General features: G+C 48.8%; 1 protein-coding gene across 1 annotated transcript in view; it reads left to right on the plus strand.

Annotated features, from left to right (window-relative positions):
- The window catches only part of LOC142570468 (facilitated trehalose transporter Tret1-like), a 32,103-nt gene that overhangs the window by 537 nt on the left and 5,503 nt on the right, over window positions 1-26,063 (plus strand). Inside the window, exons 2-3 of the mRNA XM_075678852.1 lie at window positions 1,610-1,833; window positions 7,252-7,538. Of these exons, the coding sequence (XP_075534967.1) occupies window positions 1,610-1,833; window positions 7,252-7,538 (511 nt within the window). The remainder of the gene's footprint in view (window positions 1-1,609; window positions 1,834-7,251; window positions 7,539-26,063) is intronic.

Raw genomic sequence — 26,063 nt, forward strand, 5'->3', positions numbered from 1 at the left:
GGCGTATCGTGCTTGGATTCATAAGCATACACAGTGTGCGCAGGTCATGCGTGGTGCATAGTGTAACGTTGTCCTTCTCGGTTTCACTGAACAAGGGTTTTTGGTGGATCCGTGCTTCGTACAACTTCAACTGTAAAGTATAAAGATGTAGCCTGTTCATCAACGGCGACATTTAACTATGAAATATAAAAAGGGTGTTTAACAATTTTCGTCGATGCAGATCAAACAGCTAAGCCTTGCCCTTCCTCGGGATTTGGAACGCTGCAAATAGACAAGGGTCCTAAGAGTAGAAAAATGTTTGAATGTAACAGCTAGCATTTTTCCAAAATGCGGCCGTGAAATGGCACTCGCAAGGCAAAATAGTAACTTAAATCAGGCGATTCTCATCTTCCTCTATATAGCTACTGTATAGCGGTTCAACTGTAGCGCTGTATACCACGATAGTGCATCTTATACAGGGTGCTTTTTTTTAAGTCATGCAGATGCGGGATTTCATAAAGGCGTGTGAGCGTAGTTACCGTAAAGTTCTTGCAGATAAGTTCTTCTCTGTCGCTAACAATGTGTGTCTCAGAAGACTAATTAATTAAAATTGTTACATTTTTATTTCAACCTGGGGGCAGTTCAAATGAAAAATTGGTAGGCAGCCACGTTCTAATGCACCCTCTTTTTTTTAACGTTAAAGTCCGTCCATGTTTCCAAAATTCAACGTCGAATTTTGACGTGCAATCTAAGCAATATAGAAACCGAGCGGGCAGTGAGCTCTCAAAAAAATAAAGAAAAAGAGGCCCCACTATCATTCAAGACGGAAACACCCCGTGAAGAAATACGCGACGAACTTTGAAAGTGAACGTCGCGGCTAGTCGCGGCAGATACAGAACGGCACGTTTTGCTTGGAAAGCATCGTCTGCGATGTTGTCTATCACTATCTGCCTCGACATGATATCACTCAAACTTGGTCACACACATTATCGCGGGGTCTTTCCGTCTGATGTAGCTGCATTGGACTCAGTTTCGACAGTTCCTGGATTAAGCGTTAAAATTCGAGGATAAATATCTCCAATCATGTGTGATTTTCAAGATTCTTCAAAACAAAGGCGATGAAAATTGGACAGCCTACAAGTTTTCCACATAAACAACAGGCTGCAAGGCTTTCAAAAACGCTTTAACAACGCAAATGGACACGTGAGTTACTCAATCCTGAGAGGAACACCGGCAGCCGAGCCGGTACTACAGCGCGCATGGCTGAATCGTCAGAAGGTGCACATGCAGAAAACAGGGCTGGTTGGAACTTGGGACAGCTGAGATGTTTCCAGTAGTTGAAGCAAAAAAGAAAGTGTCTGAGAAAGCCACCGACCTAATTTGTGCATACAGTTATCAGACTTATATACAGAACCTTATGTGGCTAATTAATTTGGAATCGAGTGGCTGAGTATGCACGACAGGAAAACGAATCACCGCTATGTGCTTTTACTTTGGGCACATAAGATCATTCTTTAAAATAAAGTTATTTGTCCACAGTATTCGCGTACACTTCATTTGCCCACTTCATAAACAAAAGTAAGTAAACAAAATCACTTCGAATGTCTTACAACATCGCGCCCTTTTTCAGGCTTGGTGCTGCATATGATCGGCTACAGAACAAGCATGTTGCTGTCTTCGGCCGGCCTAATCAGCTCGTGGATATGCATGGCCTTGGGAAGCAATGTCAGCATGGTACTGGTCGGCCGGGTAGCTTGCGGTCTCTTCGTGGGTGTTGTCTCCAACTGCGCCTGCCTCTATATCGCCGACGTCGCGCCTCCAGCCAAGAGAAGCACCTACGGAGGCCTTCCGGAGGTGCGCTATGTACCGATTCATACTATACAGCGTGTCGCACAAGAACACTGCTGTGAGCTGCATCCTTCTTGTGGTATAGGCCTGCGAAAACTAGCACAAAATTTGTGAAGCCAAGGTGCAAACCACACGCATGTGCGCGTGTGTTTGTGTTCGTGTGCAATGTGCCGCACCTTTACTGTGTACCTTATAAAAATCATGAGATATCTTTCCTATTTTTAGTGTAGTCATCACTGCCTCTCGTAGTAGAATTTAGGTGCTTTTCCATGTGTCCTATACTTCAGCGGAAGTTCCATATTTTCGATTTGATATAATATCTGAGCAGTAAGCTACTCATTGCGTCATTTGATGACCTACTCTCGTCACTTGAGTTTGCTCAATTTCGTGAGTTAGAGTTTCAGCCAGCCTGCATAACCTTTCTCTAAACTGTGCAAACAGTCAATAGACAGTCTACAGACAGTTCCTTAAAAAAGCATGTGACTACCTACCGCTTTAAAACTCTTGAACATTTTCAAAGGGCAGTAGACCAACTACATATGGACGAATTGTGTATCTTTCTATACCGGCTATAATGATGACTACCGTATATAGTTAGTAAAACTAGGTCATTGCAGACCGGAAATTGCATGTTTTAGGACAAGATTAGCAACAAGAGTCGACGAAAGAAAACTTCCTGTCGAGATATTTACGAATCTAGGCAACCGAGATTCGCTAATTAAGCTTTATTTTTTACCATTTTTCCACTAAAGTAAATTCCATGTTTGAGCTAATGCCGGGCTGATAACAACTCGGTATTTAAAACGGTTAACAATCCCCCATTTAAAACACGCTCGCACGAAGGGAGCCGACTCTACCGCCGCGCGATACCAAAGCCACATGGTGAGCTGAGCCCATGTGGCGCAGCCCCGTGGTGCCCCGTGCCCCAGCAGGCGCACCTGCTGGAGAATGAAGCTATATACGTAGCGATATTGGCAGGTGACCCGCGCTTAAGTTGCGCTTGCCACACAAAAATAAAAAAAACGACGCGAACAGTTATTGCTACTGGTCAAAATCAGATTCACGTATACTGCGTTTTCAGTCACTAACGCCTAGTCGCCGCAAGGCTTTCTTGTTTTTTTTTTTGTGTGTGACGTGACTTTTACCAGATCGCTTAATGTTAAGGCGTGGTTCCGAATGATTCTGACGCACTCGTATCCGTTTTCAGACAAATATGGAATTGGAACTCCTTGTGCTAGCATCCATCAAATCAATGAATTAGAATTTTGGGGTTTTTGCGTGCCGCAACAGCAACCATGATTTCACTATAAGGCACGCCGAATTGTAGGAGACTCCAGATTAATTTTGGCCACCTGGGTATCTATGGCGTGCTTCCGCTGCACGAGACAAGGGTGTTTTTGCATGTCGCTTCCATCGAAATGCGGCCGCCGCGGCCGGGATTTGCTCCTGGGACCTCGTGCTCAGCAGCGCAACACTATCGCCACTTAACAACCATGGCAGGTCATCAAGTAAAAATTTTTGATATGCTTTAACTTGCGCCAGCTAACTTCCTAATTTCATCATTCCACCTAAGTTTCTGCCGTCCTCGACTACTCTGCCTTTCCCGTGACAACCATTCTGTAACTCCAATGCTCCACCGGCTATCTTACCTACGAATTACATGGCCTGCCACTTGCATTTTTTACTCTTAATGTGATCCAGAATATTGCCTATCTCCGTTTGCTTTCTAACCCACATGGCTGTCTTCATGGCTCTTAACATTGCGCCTAAAAGTTTTCTTTCCAGCGCTCTTTTCGCGGTTCTTAACTTGTTCTCGATTTTCTTTGTTAACTTCCAAGTTTCTGCCCCATATTATAGAACCTGTAGAATGCAATGATTGTAGACTTTCTTTTTCAACTACAGTGGTAGGGCCCCAGTCAGGATTTGGTAAGGCCTGCCGTGTGCACGTCAACCTATTTTTATTCTTCTGTAAATTTCCTTGTCGTGATGAGGGTCCCTTGTGAGTAATGGACCTATGAAAGCGTACTCCTGCGCAAACTTTAGAGGCTGTCTGGCGATCCTGAATTCTTGTTCCCTTGTCAGGCTATTGAACATTATATTTGTCTTCTGCATATTAATGTTCAAGCCCCCTTTGAGACATTAGCGGTTAAGGTCCTCAATCATTTGTTGTAATTCGTCCTCAGTGTTGCTGAACAGGAAAATAACATCTGCAAACCGAAGGTTGCTGAGCTATTCGCCTTTGATCCTCACTGCTAATCCTTCCCAGTATAATCGCTTGAATACTTCTGAGCATGCAGTGATTAACATTGGAGAGATTGTGTCGCCTTGCTTGACCTCTTTCTTGATAAGTAACTTTCTACTTATCTGGAGACCCAAGGTAGCTGTAAATTTTACCGGACTGTGCAATATCAGTATGTTGGAATCACCCAGCGCAATATAATGGTAATAGTATATCGCATGGAGAGGCTTTCGTCCTAGAGTGGCGCTAACAATAGTCTGATAATAATGATTATCATCGTCACCATTGTCAGCATCAGTCTTTTCGCTATCGCGAATTAATTTTACGTGCTCTTTTTTGCATTAATAGAAAATCTATAACTGCATTCTAAGGTGGTCACGTATCATGGTAGAACACTTGGAACTTCTGATTTCGAACCATCAATTGATGATTACGAGTGATGTAAGATCATTAACTCACTACCGTTAAACAAGCTTTCTGGCTACGACAAAATTAGAATGAAGGATAACTCATTCCAAACTGGTAAAGCTTCTGATGCATATTTTGAATGACCGTTTAGAAACGAGTGACGTACCCTAAGGATTTAAAGTATCGGTAATTAGGCCAACGTATAAGTCTAGGAAGAAATCGGACAAGTACTGTTGTTTAATAGAAACATTGCCGTCTCATTTTATTCGAGGACATTGGTCACAGAAGCATGGCTGCACTTGGTGATAAATTGTCGGTAATGAATGATGCTCAGTATGGCTTCCGGTGGTAGCTTCGATCGGCTCACCACCTAAAGGATATCTGTAACGTTAATAGCAAGCGTGTAGTTCAATATGAGGTATTTATTGACCTATTTTTAATTGTGAAAAATGTTTTGATAGTGTTGAATACCCTAAAATGTTACATAAATGAGAATGTGTTGGTTTTAGAGGATTGTATGAGCAGTTCTTTTCTAGTTCTTTACTGGTCGCCTCCAAACTGGGAAGCTAAATGACCCACTCAGCGAATTCAAACGCATTACACATGATGTTGCGTAATGTTCCGTATTTAAGTTCAAAACTTTTTCAGTACCCCTAAGATATAGCGTTGCAGATTTCTCATTAGTCGCACAGTCGAGCTTTCTCGTTATAACAGACGTCGACACACTTTTTCATGGGCTGTGGAATAACAACACATATGTATATAGAGCAAAAAAGTACGCAGATATCTTTTAGAAACACCATAAAGGAGCTTAGTACAGAGAGTCTATTGTACTTCATGGCAGCACATGCACAGGGCGTCAATTCGCACCGATACACTTCTATTTCGATATTAAATGTTTGGGAATGTAGGAACTTTGAGAAGAAAATGTCCTCGTGTCCTCATGCAGAACACGTAGTGGAAGAATCTGTCCTGCAGTACGGTGTTACTGTATAGGGTGCTTGCTCTCAGTCACAGGCTCAACAAATTGACAACAAAAGGTAACTGGTTAATAAACCCATACATGCCATGTAAGGGCACCAATGCTGCTGGATTTGAGGCCTTGCTCTGTAATTAAAAAAAAATTATGGTTTTTTACGTGCCAAAACCACTTTCTGATTATGAGCACGCCGTAGTGGAGAACTCCGGAAATTTCGACCACCTGGGGTTCCTTAACGTGCACCTAAAACTAAGTACACGGGACTTTGCTCTGTAATGAACGAAAAGAAAGGAAACCGAGGGCCCGAGTTTTATTAGTCATATCATAAGAAGTAAACAAAAGCGACACCAAAGACAGCGTACGGAAAACGTCATGTGCTTAATAACTGAAATAAAGAAATGATAAATTAATGGGAATGAAAGTGGATGCAAAGACAACTAACCGCAGCTAGGGCACGAGCCTATGTCTTCGCATTATGCGTGCGATGCTGTTATTAACCAATTGCATTCCCCTGAAAAAAAATATCCCCGTACAAGGGACGCCTGCGACAGAAAAGTATGTTCCACATCCGTCGTCAAGGCTAACATTACCCGGTTTAGTTTCAGTAGATAAGCATAAATACCCCAGAAAGTGGATGGGAAAACGACGCCGTGGTAGCTCAGTTGGTAAAGGCATCCCGCGCGTAATGCGAAGATGTGGGTTCGTGCCCTACCTGCCGCCAGTTGAAAAGAATCCCCCGTCCCCTTCCTAGCTTTACCCGCACGCACGAAGGTGAGGCGAGGGAGGGTGGCTGTTGTATACGCTGCTCCGGCGGTTGCTGTATACGGCGCGCTCGCGCGGGCTTCATATTCGAAGGGATCTGCGTCGTTTGCGGAGTGCGCGTAGTGCAGGTAGCTTCGTATGCGCTGTGCTTTCGACGTTTCGTTCGCGTTGAAGTAAGAAATGCACTAACGACAATCGCTGCTGCTGCCGGTTTACTACGCTGCAGCATTGCATAGCGAGTTTCGGCGCTCATCGAGATGTGTTCATGTTTACCTGTGCGCGCGTGACAGCCTGCTTGTTAATTTAGTTAATACCCAGTGGCGGGCTATTTGGTTTCAATCCATGATAGAATGTGTACGCGAGACTGAACGTTGACCTGGACGTCCTCGTTCAGTCGTGCCTACTCATTACGTTATTTTTAATTTCGTTAGTAAGAGAATGCTTACCAGTTCATACGGCCAATGAAAGTACTATCCTTACTTCGTATAGCTATCAACTAATTGGCTATCGAAATCGGTGCTTCGCCTTTTGGAAGAAAGTGCGAATTTTTTTCATCCACTTTCATTTCCATTAATCTCTCATTTTTTTTTTCATTCAATTAATAAGTACATGTGATTTCCCCTATGCTGTCCTTGATGTCATTGTTTGTTGGCTTCTTATGATATGACCAACTAAAATCGGGCCCTCGGTTTCCTGTCCTCACTTTCTATTTTCATGGCATGAAATGTGTGTGTGTGTGTGTGTGTGTGTGTGTGTGTGTGTGTGTGTGTGGATGTATGTATGTATGTATGTATGTATGTATGTATGTATGTGTGTGTGTGGTTGTATGTATGTATGTATGCATGTATGTATGCGTGTGTGTGTGTGTGTGTGTGTGTGTGTGTGTGTGTGTGTGTGTGTGTGTGTGTGTGTGTGTGTGTGTGTGTGTGTGTGTGTGTGTGTGTGTGTGTGTGTGGCTGTGTGTTTAATCGTGTGGTAAGAGGAATCGACTGCATTGCGCAATAAGCTGGTCACGAGTGCTGCCTGATATTTGCAGGTTGCCACGAGTGCGGGCATTCTTACGGCTTACTCATTGGCTGGATTCCCGTGGGAAGTGCAGGCAGGTGGTTGCGCTCTCGCTGCTATTCCCACGCTTGCGCTGCAGCGCTACATTATCGAGAACCCACGCTGGCTTCAGGCACAAGACCGCTTTCTCGATGCTGACACGGCCGTGATGCGCCTCTATGGCATCGACCCTCCACCTGATTTCCGGCAACACAAAGGCAATGAACTCACGCAGCAGCAGGGCACGGCAGCTTCCTACCGATGGCCGAAAGAAACCAGGTGAAAAAAAAAATTATTGCGATAGCAATTTCATGAACACTCTTGGCGCATTTCTGCTGTCAGTGTCGACGTGGGCAGTGGCGTGGCCGTCAGGTGCCGTGTAAACTCTGCGGGCGACAACATCGTCGCAGAGCGCCCTACGCTGCATGTGCGAGTGCAAATATGCGAGAGTAGCTGAAGATCACTGCTCAATCTCGCCCGCGCGTGAGGGATGAATACGAAGAGGAAGCGCTTCGTCTTCTCTCGCGCACCAGGCACACAATGTTGCTAGGCACCGGGAGGAGGGGGGGGGGGCGATCTCAGGCTGCAACTGCGCATGTGGTGGTCGCATCTTGAGATCCATCGTCATTGGTAGCAGAGTTTAGCTACGTCGGGGGCTCGTAGCGGTTATGGGGGCTGTAAGTCCTCGGATCTCACTTTGCGTTGATGCGATAGATAGCGCGAATGTCACTTCGTTCGATGCTGCCGCCCCGTTTTCTCGCGCCAGCGTTTTGACCAGTGTACGCAGTCATGGAGTGTGATGTGTTCATGTTTGCTGTGCGTGCTGACTCCACGCTTATTAATTTATCTAGCAAGCGAATGTTCACAAGTTGATACGGCCGATAACAGCACTATCCTTACTTCGTATGGCTGTCTGATAACTTCCAATCGCAATCTATGCTTGACCTTTCAAGCCAAACTGCATCTTTTTTTTTTGTTATAGGGATGGTAAACGTTCGAGGATATGGCGGCTCTATGTAGCGTGGAGTAGCTGGAGTTTGTCTCATCAATATATTTACAACCTCAGTTACTGCTTGCTAGTTACCTATTTGAGGTTCACTCTTAAACAAAACACGTGCTTAATGAACCGCCATTCCTTAGGTCTAATAGATACTTATGAAAGGCTGCATATTCTTGTTTTTATGTATTATTCGTTTTTTTTTTCTTCAAAGGGGGTGGGTATATTAATCTGCCTTTCTATGTCACGCATATTCCATACATGCTCATGAAGCGCCGTCTTCCACAATAACGGAAAGTTCAATCTGGAGCTGCATATATGTTGAAATATGCATACCGGTTGTCACAGCTAACTTTAAGCAATGTCTAAAATATATGCTTGTGCGCTATATATAACATTACTAAAACCACGCTGTTTGCTACTTAATGCGCCAAGTTGCACTATAGAATCTTGCATTCTATCTTGAGTCCAATTAGGGGCCCTACAAACTAAGACTATACCAATCTGTTTTTATTCCGATGTCCTGACGCCAAATTTACGTAACCACCGACGTAAGCATCGGGCGGTGACCCAGAGCGTTGTTCTAAAAGGCCAATCAAACGTGCTTCTCATTTGTAAGATGTCACTTTCTTTTGCATTCAGAGCGAATAGGATTGCCAACATTGAGCACTTTTTCTTATCTAACTGGCTGCGAAGAGGCTAGGAGCACGCTCAAGTGTAGTAAGTTTCGATGGGGCCGAGTCAGCACAGTGAAAGTAGACCATCTAATGAGGATCGCGGTGCCGGCATCTGCGACTGGTCCGCTTCCCTTTCCTTGGCGCAGCTTGCGTTCACTGTTCAAATATCATGGTGGCGTGCAACGGAAGCTTAAAGATGCCGCTAGAACGGATCCTCAGCAAAGAAGAGTTGGCACAGCGATCTCGTATACGTGCCCAAAGGTGTCCATAGCGTTAAACTGCAAGTGATTTTTTTTTTTCATTATACGCAAATAAATCCAGCTCCCTGGCAGCTCCCAGTATATAGAGCCGCAGCGATCGCCGGACAGCCATCTTCTATTCCTTTCGGAACGGGGAGCTATCCGGCTATACAGGAAATATTTTAGTTTTGTTCGGCATATTAATGCGCATTTAACTCGTACACGTCACTATTACCAGGTGAGTTTTCGCAGTTCTGTGACGTCGCGTGAGAGATAGGCGAAGTGGGCGCAGCCCCAAAACATTTGAGCAAGAGCAATAGGTCAAACCACGCCTTTATGGGTAATAGCGTAAAGGGCGTCGAATCCGGAATTATTATTTTTCTTTCGTTCGGTCTATTCATGCATAAACAGTCTTGACATGCCATATAAGATGGGGCGTTCAAGCGGTTTTCATGACGTCGCTTGACATACAGGCGCAGCGATGATGGTTCAAAAATTTTTTGGCCAATTGTAGAGGGCTGATTGCAGCATTGGAATAGGAAAGTTTGGAAAAGCTTTACGTTATAGCACCCTAGGTCTCGATCACCGAGAAAGGGTAAGAACTTCTTCAAGTGCGAGATTAGCTTGCCAGGAGAAGCAAACGCTTTAATTCATCGCCTGCAACGCAGTTGAAAGTGCAACAAGAAGTGCTCGAAAACATTATATGCCTGTACTCCCGGTGCCTTAGAAGAACTGCATGTTTTAGAGAATATATTTAAACAAAGTGTGTGGCAAGTAAGGTGCGGCATGCCGGAAAATTCTGAACTGTGGGGCCTAATTAACGCTTAAATAAGTAGTAATAAACCTTCAGTTTTTTTTTCTTTTTTGATGCGAAGCGTCCTTTCCCTGATTGTTGGCGCTTCGACATAGTTAGGTATGTATATAGGAAGGTAGGTTCCTTTCTCACCTCGCTTTAAATAACAGAAAATATTCTGTGGCGAAAGGCGGAATCGAAAATCTTTCATCGAGCAGAGCAGCCAGATGCTCGAACCACTAGGTCGTGGTCTTTATTTCCAGTTAGCCTAGAACCTGAAATTAGAATTTGTGATCGCAGATCACACTCGTTTCATATTACTGGAGCAAGAACTACATGGATGCTCCAGGCGCATTTCTGCAGCCGGCGTCAGCGTCACCACGAGGTTCCCTGTAAAGTCCATGGGCGATAAAAACGTCGCCGCGCGGCGTATGCTGTATGTGCGAGGGAAAGCATGCGAGGGTCAGCCGGCGATCGCGGCTCAATCTCGCGCACACAACGGCGGAAAGCGGGGAGGAAGCGCGCCGACCTCCTTCGCGCTAAAGGCTTCAGGGGGAGGCGAGGGAGGATGCAACACGTTCTATACTCCGGTCGGCCCAGGCGGCCGCCCGCTCCCGGCCGGGCCGCGTTATCTTACAAGCATCGGAAACGGGTACAGAGTCTGCGCTGCACTGTATTTTCAAGGCGTAGTTCGCGTTGGATGCGAGCGGCAGCCCGAAGGTCAACTTGCTTGCTGCTACTGCCGTGTTTCCTTACTGCAGCGTTTTGACAGCGAGTTCCCGTGGTCATCGAGTAAGATGTCTTCATGGCAGCTTGTGCGCTCGTGACACCATGCTTGTTAATTCATTTATACTCACGGATAACATCATGTGGCTGCGAAGAGAAAGCTACGGAGGTAAAGCGAGCGCAAGTGAGAGCGCTTCTCGAAAGTGTCCCACATTTTAGTTTACCATAGTTTAGGCTGGGAAAGGCAAAACATAAACACTTTACAAGCAACAGTTAAATAAGACAGAACACACCACTGAGCGTAAACGCCTACTCATTTTCAGGCTTTTCCTTTCCGCATTGTTGGAAACGCGAAACCGTCACACGTGGAAGCTGCATCGATTAGGTGTCTGTTTCGAACAACCAAAAGCACTTTAAAACGCTGAAGAAATACTTCGTGCTGTAATCCACGTGGAGTCGCCACGCACTCGCAGCTTTCCCTTCATAGCCAAACAAAGTTGTCGCATGTACAGTATGCGTATATTCACAAGTTTATACTGCCGATAAAACTGCTATCCTCACTTCGTGTAGCATCCCCCAATTTGCTATCGCAATCGGTGCTTCGCCTTTCGGGCGAAACTGCCAGTTTTTGTTGCAGCATCGAACACTGACATAACATCTTCAGTCAGTCCTCTCATACACATCACGTAAGTTCCACAACCATTTCCACAAACCACTAACACACGGATCAGCCATTTACTATCCCAATGTGTATATGCCAACAGACTATGTAAAAACTAACGTCCGTCTGTTGAAAATCATATAGAGGCGGTAAACGTCAAGTAGACTGAGCGGTAAGTCTGTCTGTATAGTTGGCATTAATGTAGCTCGAAAGAAATTGGCATTATTTCAATCAATGAAAACGTATTCACTATATTCAGTATTGCTGTGCAGAAAGCAACTGGTAGACGGACGTCTAGCCACATAATGTGGTGATGGACGCCTGCTGGGACTGGAGTACTTAGCCCTCCCTCTCTCCCTACCGGCCCCTCCCCTCTCTTAAAAGGGGAATAAAGTTCATTCATTCATTCAACTGCTTCACCATGCACGCAAATTCCTGTTTGCTCTAACGACGTTTCAACAAGCAAGGTTCCTGTGTGCAGTTCGCGGAAAAATATCTTAACGTTAGCCGCCTTGCCCACGCCCTTCTTCAAACATTAACCGATATAATGTTACAGGGAGCACACTTTCAATAAGATCCTTTGTAAGAGGCTTTCTTATTAAGCCGGAAAGGTTCTCAAGGGAAAAGCTTTCCAAGAAGAACAGATAGGGCGTCGCAACTTCACGCAAGAACCGTGGCACGGCGTGACGGGCGCCAGTAGCTAAAGAACATAAAATTGTGCTACTCCCACGCACTGTAGGAATCCCTGTAAGCGAAGTTTTCTGTGTTCTTTGCTTTGATTGACGATAGTTCGCGGTGATGTTGACGGCGATTGTTTGATTTTTTCAACGTTTAGGCCAAGATGATAGTGGTGAATTGATGCTACACGTTGCCGTGCGTGCAACACCGATATTTGTCTCTGTAGTACACAGAACACACAGGGAGGCGCGTGGGCTTAAGGCGTTGTTGTGCACCATTGTTAACAACGTGTGAGAGCGTTGAGCGCTATCACTGCCTCGCATGACACACCGCATCGTGGCAGAAGTGTTGGCAGAAATATGGGGCTGTACGTGCCGAAACTACAATCGGATTATGAGGCATGCCATAGTTACGGACTTCGCAATAATTTCGACACCCTGATGTTCTTTAACGTGCACCTAAACCTAGCGTCTCAACCCAGCGTTTCGGTATTTGTTTCCCGTCGAAGTGCGGCTGCCGCGGTCGGTACCGAACCCGCGACGCCGAGCAATACTATTGCCGCAAAGCTAGCGCGGTGGACACAGAAGTGTTGATTTGACGTGTGACCGCTTCCGTGTAGTGTCACATAGACGCTGCGATGATTTAATGCGGCATTGCGTCTGCAGGCCGTGGGTCACTTGTCCGCTTAAAAAGGTCACGTGGTGTTTATTTTCTTTTTCAGAAACAGCAGAAACGTACACTACCGTACCTTTCTTTTGCCCGCAACCGTGGTCATGTCTGTAGTAAAAGCGTTTGCTTGCCTTCTCACCTTTTCCCTGTGCCGCGCTTCCCGACTATATGGGAACTGCGAGCGAAGAGTGTAAAGGTTGTTATTCACTTATTTCACGACATCGCCTGTTCTAGCCATTCCCGGCCTCTTCTACCTGCCCGATATCTTCCATTATATCTGTCCCTCCCGAAGACTTGCACACTAGCATAAGGGCAGCGTGGGAGTAGCGCTGCAGTTTGTGCAGTGTTTTGCGGGAAGTCACGGATAAGTAGAGCTGTCAACAGGCTAATTTGACGATGCCTATGGAGCTCCAGTGGGCACTGTGCACATGCGACGCGACGGAAAGATCCAAACGAGTCACCTTTTACGCGTCGCCTCTCCTCTCTGCCACCCTACTCCCATGTATATACACGCTCTGAACCACCCTCCGATGCGGCGTGCAAGACAGCAGCAGTAGCAGCGAAAAAGTCGCAGGAACAGGCAAAGAAAGCTTCGCTTTAAAAAAAACCAGGCATGACATCTGTAAGCATGGTTTGACAACAAAAATATCAGAGCCGTTCCACTCTGTGAAGGCGGGTGACTAGCGAAGCTGTGTACGGGGCCCCGTAATGCTGAACGGTCCTTTGCCATGCGTCAAACGCCGTAGACTTATACGTGGAAGGGGAGGCGCGACTAGTCGCTCCTCCACAATGTTGAGCCTTGGAAAATGATGAGGCACTGGGGGGCATACACACCCATGTATTGTTGCAAAACGTGGCACGACAACTTTTGCTAACGAATCCCGAGACGTAGAAGAGACACGGACCTCACAGAACTTCGAGGGCACGCACTGCTTCACGGTAGCCAAGGCGATCACGCGTTGATCGACGTCCCGGAGTACAGTAATGCTATTGAAGTCGCTTGAAAACTAGAAGCGGTCAGACGCAACACGAGCCACACAAACACACAAACGGAATGTCTGCGTATTTTTTGTTTTACATTCTACGGAAGCAAGTGAGGTGCACTTCCGCTTCACCTGCTTGTTCCCACGGTCATGCGGTTACGCGCGCGGGTACCAAAACTATGCCATTTTCTACCATGTTGCGGCACGTGATCATGCTCTGCGATTCGCTTCCTTTGTGCCTCAGTATTCGTGTAGCACTTAATTATACCACTAGTCATGTCTCCTTGTGTACAGCGCGGAAAATTGTGCACTGCGCGAACGAGACAACAGCGCGCGCGCGACGCTGTCAACGGAAGTGCTTATATAGCGCCGAAAAAAAAAGCGAGGAGAAAAAAATGAAGGCGGGGCCTCTGTCGTATGCGTCACGCGATCCTTGAGCTCCGGTATTGGCGAACGCAGTGTTACGTTTCGCCTACGACGCGCGGTAAAGCCGGCGCGGATGCAACGGACGCCGGGGCTTCGTTCAAAGCGGCAGACATTTTGGCCCGTTCGGCGCCGCCGCTACGCCTCCCTGCCAAGCGTGTCCAGGCATGTTCCAATGCCACGTGTCTTCATGTGCGTGTGTGTGTGTATGTGCATGTTGGTGCCCACGCTTGTCGAAGCGCGGCAGCCGGGGCGAGGAGCTCCCCCAACTGTGAAGCGAGGGGTCTGACCGGCGCCGGCACGACGTATGCGCCACCTTCTCTTCCCATTGTGCCCGACCGGCGCCGGCACGACGTATGCGCCACCTTCTCTTCCCATTGTGCCCGACCGGCGCCGGCACGACGTATGCGCCACCTTCTCTTGCCATTGTGCCCGAGCGGCACAGTCACGTGCTCGTCTATAGAGGGGTTCCTTCTTGCCCTCAACTGCGAGAGTATAAAAGCAGCTGCCCCCGGACGCCAAGGAGGCTCCGATTTCTTCTGTTGAGTAACGTGCACTCCCGCCTCTCTACTTCGGTCGACCTGACCGCTAACTCTTTGCGATGTTAGAATAAACAAGTTGTTTTGTTGTTACCAGTCGACTCATGCTTTGCCGGGACCTTCGGATGCTTCCAGTTGTACCCCAGGCCGCCAGGCCAACGCTACCCTTGGGGCTTGCGACCCAGGTGCAACAACGGGCGTCAGCGCCGAGTTCCCAACAACTCGTGCCAGCGGTGCGATCACAACAATTGGTGGCAGCGGTGGGATTGCAACAACTGTCTGCCAGCGGTGAGATCGCGACAACGGAGGCCAGCAGCGAAGATATGCAGTTGACTGTATGCTGAGCAGCACAACGACCATCCGGGAGCAGTGCAACGAGCCCTGTGTGATGACTGGTTGCCTGCAGCGGAACGACTGCGCTGAATTCTTGGCTGCGAGGTTTGGTGAGTGCGGGACTTTCTTCTTCTGAGCTTTGCCAGGCTTTTGTTAGTGTCAGAAACAGAGCTGGTAATTGTGGTTGTCGTTGCTGCCGGGTTAGTTTGCGGCAAGACAATATTAGGCAGTAGAGAAAGCAGCATTCAGAGCAGCCATGGATTTGAAGTCGTTGCGCAAACCGAAATTGCTGGAGCTTGCAAGAGAGTTGGGTCTGGATGTCTCAGACAAACTCAGAAAACCAGAACTGCTAAGGGCTATTCTTGAGTTGGAAGCTGAGGATGACGAGCTGTCGGAATACCTTGAGACCATTGAGGAGACGGAGACGGCAAAAAGAGAAGAGCGTGAACGTAAAGAACAGAAAGAGCGAGAGCAACAAGAGCGCGACCGTCAACACGCTTTGGAAATGAAGCGTCTCGAGATAGAGATCGAACGCGCTCGTAATGGAAGTCAGGCACACGGTGCAGGAGAACGCGTATTGTTCAAAATGACTGACCTGATGCGGCCGTTTAAGCTTGGAGAGGACATTGGTTTGTTCCTGGTTAACTTTGAGCGAACGTGCGAGAAGCAGGGGTTCTCTCGGGAAACGTGGCCACAGCGCTTGCTCACTTTGTTACCCGGCGAGGCGGCCGACGTAGTCGCTCGCTTGAATAGAGAGGAGGCAGAGGATTTCGACAAAGTGAAATCGAGTCTGCTAAAGAAGTACAGGCTGTCAGCGGAGGCGTTCCGTCGGAAGTTTCGGGAAGATGAGAAAGGCAGAAGTGAGTCATACACAGAGTTTGCGTACAGGCTTATGTCAAACATGCAGGAGTGGCTCAAAGAAGAGAAAGCGTTTGGTGACTACGAGAAAGTTCTGCAGTGTTTCGGGCTGGAACAGTTTTATAGTCGGTTACCTGAGAACGTGCGGTACTGGGTCTTGGATAGGCCAGACGTTAGTACAGTGGCTAAAGCCGCCGAGCTAGCCGAGGAGTTTGTGACGCGTCGGGCTCGCGGAGCTAAGGACGGTCAAAAGGGTGAATTTGGCTCCAAGTTTGAGAGGCCAAAGTTCACACCCATGAGAGCCAAGGGGAACACACGTAGTGCGGATGCGAGTGAAAGCAGTGCGACCGAACCTAAGGAGACGGCGGCAGCCGAAGCCGAACGCAGAAAGCGGTTCGAGACGAGGCAAGCGCGCGTTTGTTATACGTGCCAGAAGCCGGGTCACTTTTCGGCGCAGTGTCCGGAAACAAAACCAAAAGTTGTGTTTTTGTCAATATGCAGCACTGACGAGAACATGAAGCTTCTCGAGCCTTACATGCGAGACCTCCTCGTGAACGGGAAAGAGTGCCGAGTGCTTCGCGATTCCGCAGCTACAATGGATGTAGTTCGCCCCTCTTACGTAGAACCCCATATGTTCACGGGCGAGTGCGCATGGATCAAGCAAGCCGTGGAAGCTCATAGCGTGTGTCTGCCCGTAGCAAAAGTGCTTATTGAAGGACCTTTCGGAGCGCTTGAGACGGAGGCGGCAGTGTCATCTATGCTGCCCCCCCAGTACCCGTACCTATTTTCGAACAGGTCCGATCACCTCCTGCGCGAGAAGGGGCTTTTGTTTGGTGAGGTTAGCGTTCAGGCCTTAACCAGATCGAAGGTTCGGGAGCTCGCTGCAAAGGCGGTAGTTGCGGGGCCGACGTTATCAAACAATGAAAAGGGGTCAGAGGCGCAGCAAGCCGATATTCAGAGCACGCCCGAACTGAATAAAATTGAGCCTGTAGCGTTGAAGGCGCCAGATACTGGAGAGGAAATGCCCGATAAGGGAAAGTTACAAGAGCTATCTGCAGATTTGCTCATCGCGCCTACGTCAGACGAACTTGATAGGTTGCTAAAAGTCAGCCGGTCGGCTTTGATAGCCGAGCAAAGAAAGGATGGCAGCCTAGAAAACATACGCTGCATTGTCAAGGAAGGTATCGCCAGGAAAAATGCGCGTTTTGTGGAAAGAGGTGGAGTCCTATACCGGAAGTATCTAGACCGCAGAGGAGTGGAGTTCGATCAGCTGATCGTGCCTCAATGCTATCGTCAGGATCTGTTGCGCTTGTCGCACGGGGGTTCGTGGTCCGGACACCTAGGAGTTAAGAAAACTAAGGACCGTCTCTTGCAAGAGTACTATTGGCCAGGGTGTTTTCGGGACGCAGACCATTTCGTGAGGACATGTGACACCTGTCAGCGGGTGGGCAAACCAGGGGACAAATCGAGGGCGCCGTTGAGATTGGTACCTATCATTACGGAGCCTTTTAGACGGCTCGTTATTGATACAGTGGGACCTCTGCCGGTAACTGCCACGGGGTACAGACACATTTTGACTGTGATCTACCCAGCGACAAAGTTCCCTGAAGCAGTGCCGCTTAAAGAACTCAGCTCAGTTGAGATAGTCAATGCACTACTGTCCATATTTGCGCGAGTTGGTTTTCCTGCGGAAATCCAATCAGATCAGGGCACAGTGTTTACTAGCGCTTTGACGACAACTTTTCTCGAAATGTGTGGGGTAAAGCTGTTACACAGCTCAGTGTACCACCCACAGTCGAATTCCGTTGAGAAGCTCCACTCCGTCATGAAGCGCGTGTTGAGAGCCTTATGTTTTGAACATCAAACTGACTGGGAGCTGTGTCTGCCTGGGGTGATGTTTGCATTAAGGACCGCGCCGCATGCGGCTACGGGGTTTTCGCCAGCTGAGCTGGTGTACGGTCGCTCGCTGCGATCTCCGCTTCGCATGCTTCGAGAATCGTGGGAAGGCAGGGGCGACGACCCAGTCGTGGTGGAGTACGTGCTTAAGCTCCTCGAACGCTTAAGAAGGGCACAGGAGTTGTCAGGTGAAGCAATGGCAAAGGCCCAGCAGAGGGCCAAGGTTTATTATGATCGGACAGCCAGGGCCCGTCGTTTTGAGGTGGGCGATGAAGTCATGATATTGCGCACATCGCTAAACAACAAACTAGACGTGCAGTGGGAGGGCCCAGCACGAATTGTTCAGAAACTGTCGGACGTTAACTACGTGGTGAGTCTGCCAGGAAAGCGGAAAGCACAGCAAGTTTACCACTGTAATCTGCTCAAACCTTATAGACAAAGGGAAGCAGTGGTGTGCATGATGGTAAACGTTCCTGAAGAGCTTCCAGTCGAGCTTCCGGGACTAGGCTCAGTGACGAACAGGGAAGACACCGGTCAAGTCATTAGTGACCTTATCAGTAAAGCAACGCTGTCGCCTGAGCAGAAAACCGAACTACACCAGCTCTTACAAGAGTTTCAAGGTCTGTTCTCTGAGAGGCCTGGTAGGACTTCTGTCCTTACTCATGATATAGAACTTACCTCCCCAGAGCCAGTACGATCCAAGGCGTACCGGGTGTCACCCCGCCAGAGCGATATTATGGAGGCTGAGGTAAAGAAAATGCTACAGCTCGGTGTTATTGAGGCAGGTGAGAGTGATTATACCTCCCCTTTAATTTTAGTTGAGGTACCGGGCAAGGAACCTCGTCCTTGCGTCGACTACCGCAGGCTTAATTCCGTCACTAAGGATCAAATTTATCCGATCCCTAACATCGAGGAGCGCCTTGAGAAAGTTAGTAGCGCTCAGTTTATTTCCACCCTAGATCTTGTCAGGGGTTATTGGCAGGTTCCACTTACAGAAGAGGCTAGTAGGTATGCGGCGTTCATTTCACCAATGGGAACATTCCGTCCTAAAGTGTTGAGTTTTGGTTTGAAGAACGCGCCATACTGCTTTTCAAGCCTCATGGATAAAGTGTTGCGGGGACAGCAAGAATTCGCTTTACCGTATCTAGACGACGTAGCGATATTCTCCGCATCCTGGTCTGAGCATATGGCACACTTGTGGGCAGTGCTAACCCGCCTGCGCGAAGCGGGCTTGACAGTCAAGGCTCCCAAGTGCCAGTTAGCACAGGCCGAGGTTGTCTACCTCGGTCACGTGATTGGTCAGGGTCGTCGCCGCCCCTCTGAAATAAAGGTGGCCGCTGTGCGAGACTTCCCGCAACCGCGCACGAAGACCGATATTCGGTCGTTCTTAGGTGTCGCCGGCTACTATCAGAGGTACATCCCCAGGTACTCTGATATCGCGGCTCCCCTGACGGATGCTCTAAGAAAGACAGAGCCGCAAACAGTCGTCTGGGACGAGACAAAGGAAAGAGCTTTTAGCGCCCTAAAGAGCGCCCTAACAAGCCAGCCTGTGCTACGATCGCCAGACTACACAAAAGGGTTCGTAGTTCAGTGCGATGCTAGTGAGCGAGGCATGGGCGTTGTACTGTGCCAACGGGAAAATGGAGAAGTAGAACACCCCGTCCTGTATGCTAGTCGTAAGCTGACCAGTCGTGAGCAGGCGTACAGCGCCACCGAGAAAGAGTGTGCGTGTCTCGTGTGGGCCGTTCAGAAATTGTCATGCTATCTAGCCGGCTCGAGGTTTATCATTGAGACGGATCACTGCCCTCTCCAATGGCTGCAGACCATCTCTCCCAAAAATGGCCGCCTCCTGCGCTGGAGCCTCGCTTTGCAACAATATTCCTTTGAGGTGCGTTACAAAAAGGGGAGTCTCAACGGTAACGCCGATGGCTTAAGTCGAAGCCCCTAACGTAGGAATCAGCCTCAAAATTGTTTGTTACTGATGTTTTTCTTCCTGAGGCAGGATTTTTAATATATTGCTTTTGTTTAGTGTTTCAAAGTGATGATGTGCTTTCTAGTGCAATTTTCCAATTTGTGGACGCGTTCTGAGTGCTGCTAGACTACTGTAAGGAACTAGGCAGTGGTATAAAAGGGGAAAGAGCCTGGCAGGGCTTAGTGAGGGTTGTGCCGTGCTTGCTGACTGAGCGGTTGAGTTTCAGCGTAGTTCTAACGCTTGCCGGGAACGAGAACCAAAATGTGAACTCTCCCGAAGTCACTTTGCAGTGTCCTGTGCGAACCTGAACGAGAGAACGAGGCCTTCTCTGTGCGCTGCGCTCAAGAAACGTCGAGGGACGCCCGACTTCGGTTATGAGCATCATCGAGCGACATCCCTCCGGACAGCGGATGCAGTCCCCTGACCATCGGGATCTCCTTCCCCCGGCGGGGCGGTCTGTTACGTTTCGCCTACGACGCGCGGTAAAGCCGGCGCGGATGCAACGGACGCCGGGGCTTCGTTCAAAGCGGCAGACATTTTGGCCCGTTCGGCGCCGCCGCTACGCCTCCCTGCCAAGCGCGTCCAGGCATGTTCCAATGCCACGTGTCTTCATGTGCGTGTGTGTGTGTATGTGCATGTTGGTGCCCACGCTTGTCAAAGCGCGGCAGCCGGGGAGAGGAGCTCCCCCAACTGTGAAGCGAGGGGTCTGACCGGCGCCGGCACGACGTATGCGCCACCTTCTCTTCCCATTGTGCCCGAGCGGCGCCGGCACGACGTATGCGCCACCTTCTCTTCCCATTGTGCCCGAGCGGCAAAGTCACGTGCTCGTCTATAGAGGGGTTCCTTCTTGCCCTCAACTGCGAGAGTATAAAAGCAGCTGCCCCCGGACGCCAAGGAGGCTCCGATTTCTTCTGTTGAGTAACGTGCACTCCCGTCTCTCTACTTCGGTCGACCTGACCGCCAACTCTTTGCGATGTTAGAATAAACAAGTTGTTTTGTTGTTACCCGTCGACTCATGCTTTGCCGGGACCTTCGGATGCTTCCAGTTGTACCCCAGGCCGCCAGGCCAACGCTACCCTTGGGGCTTGCGACCCAGGTGCAACAACGGGCGTCAGCGCCGAGTTCCCAACAACTCGTGCCAGCGGTGCGATCACAACAGCAGGCATGAAATTTCGCTCGCGCAGGCTAGATGGGGCGAGTGGAGAAGCATCTTGCTTGGCTGTGGAGCCCGCCTGCTGAAATCATCGGTTCGCGGCGCTGAAATATTTCTATCTCGGGTATTAATGGCGCCGATTTGAAAACAATTTACGGCAGAACTCTCACTAGAGGACATGTAACAACTTGCAGCGTATGACGAAAATTTGCTATGGGGCCTGGTGAAGGTTCCGTAAACGTGATACGTGGGCAAAGTTTCAAGAATCTCACTTTATTAAAACTTTTGTAACATATTTCTTAAGCAAATACTAAAAAGTGTCAAACGGCCGCTATTAGATTGTTTCCCAGGTTTCTCCAGTAACCATGTGGGGCACAATGCTCTTATTCACATTTCGTGGAAATAGGTGCCATTTCTGGCGTTACTGAACTAATTGAATTCCTCAAAGTAAAATGCGTAAAAAAAATCGTAAACTGTGACTTACACACACTCTACAGCCATGATAGCGTCGCATTACAATTTGAATACATTAGAAAACACAACTCTGTTAAGGCGAAATTCAAACACAAAGCCCTTTTCCAGCGTTTCTGCCATTCACAGAGCGGCGCACACCACTCGGCATCTTGCAACATCATCATCAAGATAGCGCTCGCCTCTGCGGGCCACGCAATAAGCCACATTTCTACCAGAAATATCACTCTCGGGCATAGCGTTCACCGCCAGCGTTTCCCGGTAAACATTAACGGTTACATAAGCTGCAGTTGCCGGGAGGCGCGAGAAGGAGGCAGGGATCTTTGAGTTCCACTCTTAAAGGCAAAGATTAAGCGTCCTCCAAATTTGTTTTTTTTTTCGACGTGCAACGACGTTCGGTTCTGCCAGCATAAAACCGTTCTAAAACCGCGTGTAACGAAACATGTTATACTATTATTGCTGATATCTTTCCAACCGGACCACCTGTGCTCCTTAATTTGTATCATTATATGGAACAAAAACGGCATTACTCGATCATGCATTTGTAGCGTGCACAGATGCTGTTGTTGTGCCACGCATAACACAATTGGAGCTAAATTTAGTCTCGCACGGTGTCCACGGAGAGCGATTGTGGAGAGGAAAAGGTGCTAGTTTCGCCCACCCTTTTGGCAGCAGGCGTTCAGAGAGGCGTTGCTCGGCAGTAGGTTTGTCCATCCGAGTTGCTCTGGCATCTTTTGTGGGAGCTCATTTAGCCAGAGTAGGTAAAATCCATCTAACTCATGCCTGTGCTCATCAGGAGCTATAAGCCCTACAAGCGCGCAATCTTTGGCCAAAATTTCCTGCTTGCCGAGCTATGGTACTTACGCATTCGGCACATAGGATCGAGAAATGACGTGAAGAAACTCGGGCAGGAAGATAGAGAGATGCCCTATAGTGCCCACACAACCTCTGCAAAACGAACAGGCGCACTGCAATAGGGAGTGACCACTATTGCAAAATAAGACCTTAAGGCCCTGTTACGTTTCGCCTACGACGCGCGGTATAGCCGGTGCGGATGCAGCGGACGCCGGGGCTTCGTTCAAAGCGGCGGACATTTTGGCCCGTTCGGCGCCGCTGCTACGCCTCCCCGCCAAGCGCGTCCAGGCATGTTCCAATGCCACGTGTCTTCGTGTGCGCGTGTGTGTGTGTGTGCATGTTGGTGCCCACGCTTGTCAAAGCGCGGCAGCCGGGGAGAGGAGCTCCCCCAACTGTGAAGCGAGGAGGTCTGACCGGCGCCGGCCCGGCGGATGCGTCACCTACTCGTCTCAACGTGCCCGAGCGGCGCATCACGTGCGCCTCTATAGAGGCGTTCCTTCTTGCCCTCAACTGCGAGAGTATAGAAGCAGCTGCCCCCGGACGCCAAGGGAGAGGCTCCGGTTTCTTCTGTTGAGTTACGTGCTCTCCCGTCTCTCCACTTCGGTCGACCTGACCGCCCGCTCTTATGCGATGATAGAATAAACAAGTTGTTCTGTTAGCAGTCGACTCATGCTTTGCTCGGACCTTCGGATGCTTCCGGTTGTGCCCCAGGCCGCCAGGCCAACGCTACCCTTGGGGCTTGCGACCCAGCTGCAACAACGGGCGTCAGCGCTGAGATTGCAACAACTGGTGTCAGCGGTCAGATTGCAACAACGGGTGTCAGCGCTGAGGTTCCAACAGCCCCCACTACTACTGCAACTTAAGTTAAGCATGCGAGCTTTCTCAAGCACGAATAAATGTAACTTGAGCATTTGGTTACATAATTGGTGTAATACAGTGTCTTTACACCCTCTCCAGCACGCCCAAAGCGTTTCACGCACCCCGATAAGGATTGGTCCCTGATACAGCATCACAGATATATATATTTTTTTCCCTTTCGCCTTGTTCTGAAACATTTGCAGGAATATGACGGCTTGTCTGCTACTGCACCTTCTTCAGAACATCTCCTGCGTCCATCTATGCCTGCTGCGTGCTCTGCAAGTGACGGGTACCTCAGTGACTGATGTGCCCCCGCAGGCATTCGCCGTGATGCTACTTGCCCTGCAGATTGGTTTCGCCACCTTAGCAACGTATATCACGAAGACGGTCAGTCGACGGGGGCTCCTTGCTCTGTCGTCCGTGCTGGTCGCCGGCGGTTTGTTTATATTGCGACCGCTCGATCACGTCGGGTTCAGGTGAGCTCCTGCTAACAATACGGCTTCCGCCGCGCTTAACTCCTTCTATTATAGCGCGTTGTAACAATTTTGCGACGTACGTATACTCTGATCGCCTGAAACCAGACGCTTAACCTTTAATTGACGAATGTTGCACACGGGCAAGATACCAGAAAATAAATGTTTCTTGCTGAGTTGTGGCATTCAGTATGTGAGCTTCTGGAGAAATATCTTTGGCCAATACTTACTGAGAGGCAGCAAGCATTCTTCCGTTGGTTTAGAGCAGGAACACAGGACGAAGCAGAGGAAGTTTGGCACACCGGTCGCTTTCTTTTGGAAGCACGGTCAGAGGAGACAGACAGACCCAAGATCACAGTCTACAATGGTGTCACACACGTGACCTAAAGTAAACGAAAATTGCAACTACGGTTCACATATGGCGAGAGCTGTCAGTAGAAGATTCCAAAAGGAGACATAGGCAAATAAGAGTGAAGCGCACTTCCAGTTTGATGCCTGGAATTTCCCCGCTACTGCTGAAAAAGCTTCCACAAGATATGTTATTTTCTTTTCCTTCATTATGCTCATTCTCGATGTACTTTGCATATTCAGATAGACAATAAACATTTTTTTCGGGCATCTGTATGTGCCGTCATTAAAAGCTTAAAGGGAAGCTGAAGAGTTTTCCAGAAAAAATTTGTGAAGAGCTGTACGTAATGGTTTTCAACCCTTCGAATCCGAATATCGCATCGAAATTGAGCGAAAGAAAGCACAAACAGGTTTTATTTCAACGCGAAGTGCAGCAGTAGACTCGGGCAGCTCGCGCGCCTCGTTTTCGCCTGTGATTGGTCGGGCGCCTCGTGACGTCAACATTGGTGTTCTTCCGGACCGGCCGCTGCCGCCACACATGAAGCACGGTGCAAGGTGGTTTGTCGCTGCGGTTTGGTGAGACGGTAACGGTAAATTTCGAGAACTTGAGTTTCTCTGAGGAGTTCGGCGTTGCTCCCTACATGTATACGTAGGCGGCCTCTCCAAGAAGCAAAAGATGGTGATAGCAAGCAGTACTTCCGAACGCGGACGAAAGCGAAGTATTTGCATCTCCTCGTGTTAGAAATGTTCTTTGGTGAGTATGTTTTTTGCGAAGCTGTATTCAGCGATCCAGTGAGTTCGTTTGCGGGCAAACAACTGTACTGTTACGTTTCTGCATGCCTCCTCGTGGAACATAACGAGGGATGTGATCGTCGGCATTTGTGCGCTGCCCCAAAGCTGTCGGCAATCTACACAGACGGGTTACATGCGGGAAAAGTTTTCCGCCTCTTGTAGCACGTGTAGTGGCCTTCGTCAGTGCGCCATCCGCACCCTAATCATAACCGGAGTCGTAAAGGTGGCGAATTCCGTCGGCTACGTGAGACAACCGCTTTGTGTCTGTGCGCGAGGGGGAGCGAAGCGCCCTGGCGTGCGCTGGCTTTCAAACACATGAAAACTTTACACTTGCACTGCCTTATGGTAGCTGCATGTTGGCTGTTTCACAACACACGTGTGAATAGAAAATTAACGGAGGTTTGCGACCAAACCTGCGTCAAGGGTGGGAGATGAACACGTACCTACCGTTCAGCGTGCTAACACGAAGGAGCTAGCAATAAATCAAAACCCAGATTTGGACGAGTTCGTGTATTCATAAAATCTTCCAAGACCAGTTACCATCTGTCCGCCCACACCCGTCCTGCCTTTGTGCGTTCGTTGCCCCGACCTTTTCCCGCTGCGTTTAGAAAGCCTGCTAGCAGAAAGTCGTACTCTCACTCATTCACGCCTTATTCATAAACTCTGGTAGTAATCGTCGGCACGGAAGTGGTTAGAGCACAGCACTGTTGTTCTTGACCGCTTGAAATTCTTTCGATTCACAGCAGCCTCCCACTTAGCTGCAAGCTTCTTGTCTTGCGGGGAGTAATGAAACATCGTCGCTGCCGCTGGTGTTCGTGCAACCGTAGGCTGCACAGAACGCCGGCATGATCGGCCCACCACTTCAACTGATGCTGCGCACGTCAACTCCCACTCTACATACACACAAACAAAGGAATGCAGGCTCGAGCGAGGCAGATTATGACGGCACGCACGCAGAGACAAGCGCGGTCAGGCTTGGTCGCGGAGACTGCGAAGGAACGGGACACCAGTGCTGACGTCACTACGGCACGGTTTCCGGTCTCCGCTCGCATCGTCAGCGTCAGCAGCAGCGCGCGGCGCTCGACGGGGGGCGGAGCGACACCGCAATTTTAACCGGCGATTACGTCGTTCCTAAGTGAAAAATTCCGCCCAAAATTTTACATGCATGGTTTATAAGGTTCCCGCATCCGTATATGAGCGTCTTATTAAATTCGACGGACTCTTCAGCTTCCCTTTAATGATACCAAGAACTTAATTTTGGTATGCCCGTTTCTTTCTTTGTCTGTGTGCTACAAAACACTCACCGGTCAGAGTGTCCAATGCGGTAGTGGTAACGCGGAAAGCATCATGGAACATTTTTAGAACTTTTTTTTAAATCTGTAGTCGCTATTGTGTTTATGAAGTCACATG

This window comes from Dermacentor variabilis, chromosome 2, assembly GCF_050947875.1.
Source record: "Dermacentor variabilis isolate Ectoservices chromosome 2, ASM5094787v1, whole genome shotgun sequence".
Taxonomy (NCBI): Eukaryota; Metazoa; Arthropoda; class Arachnida; order Ixodida; family Ixodidae; genus Dermacentor; species Dermacentor variabilis.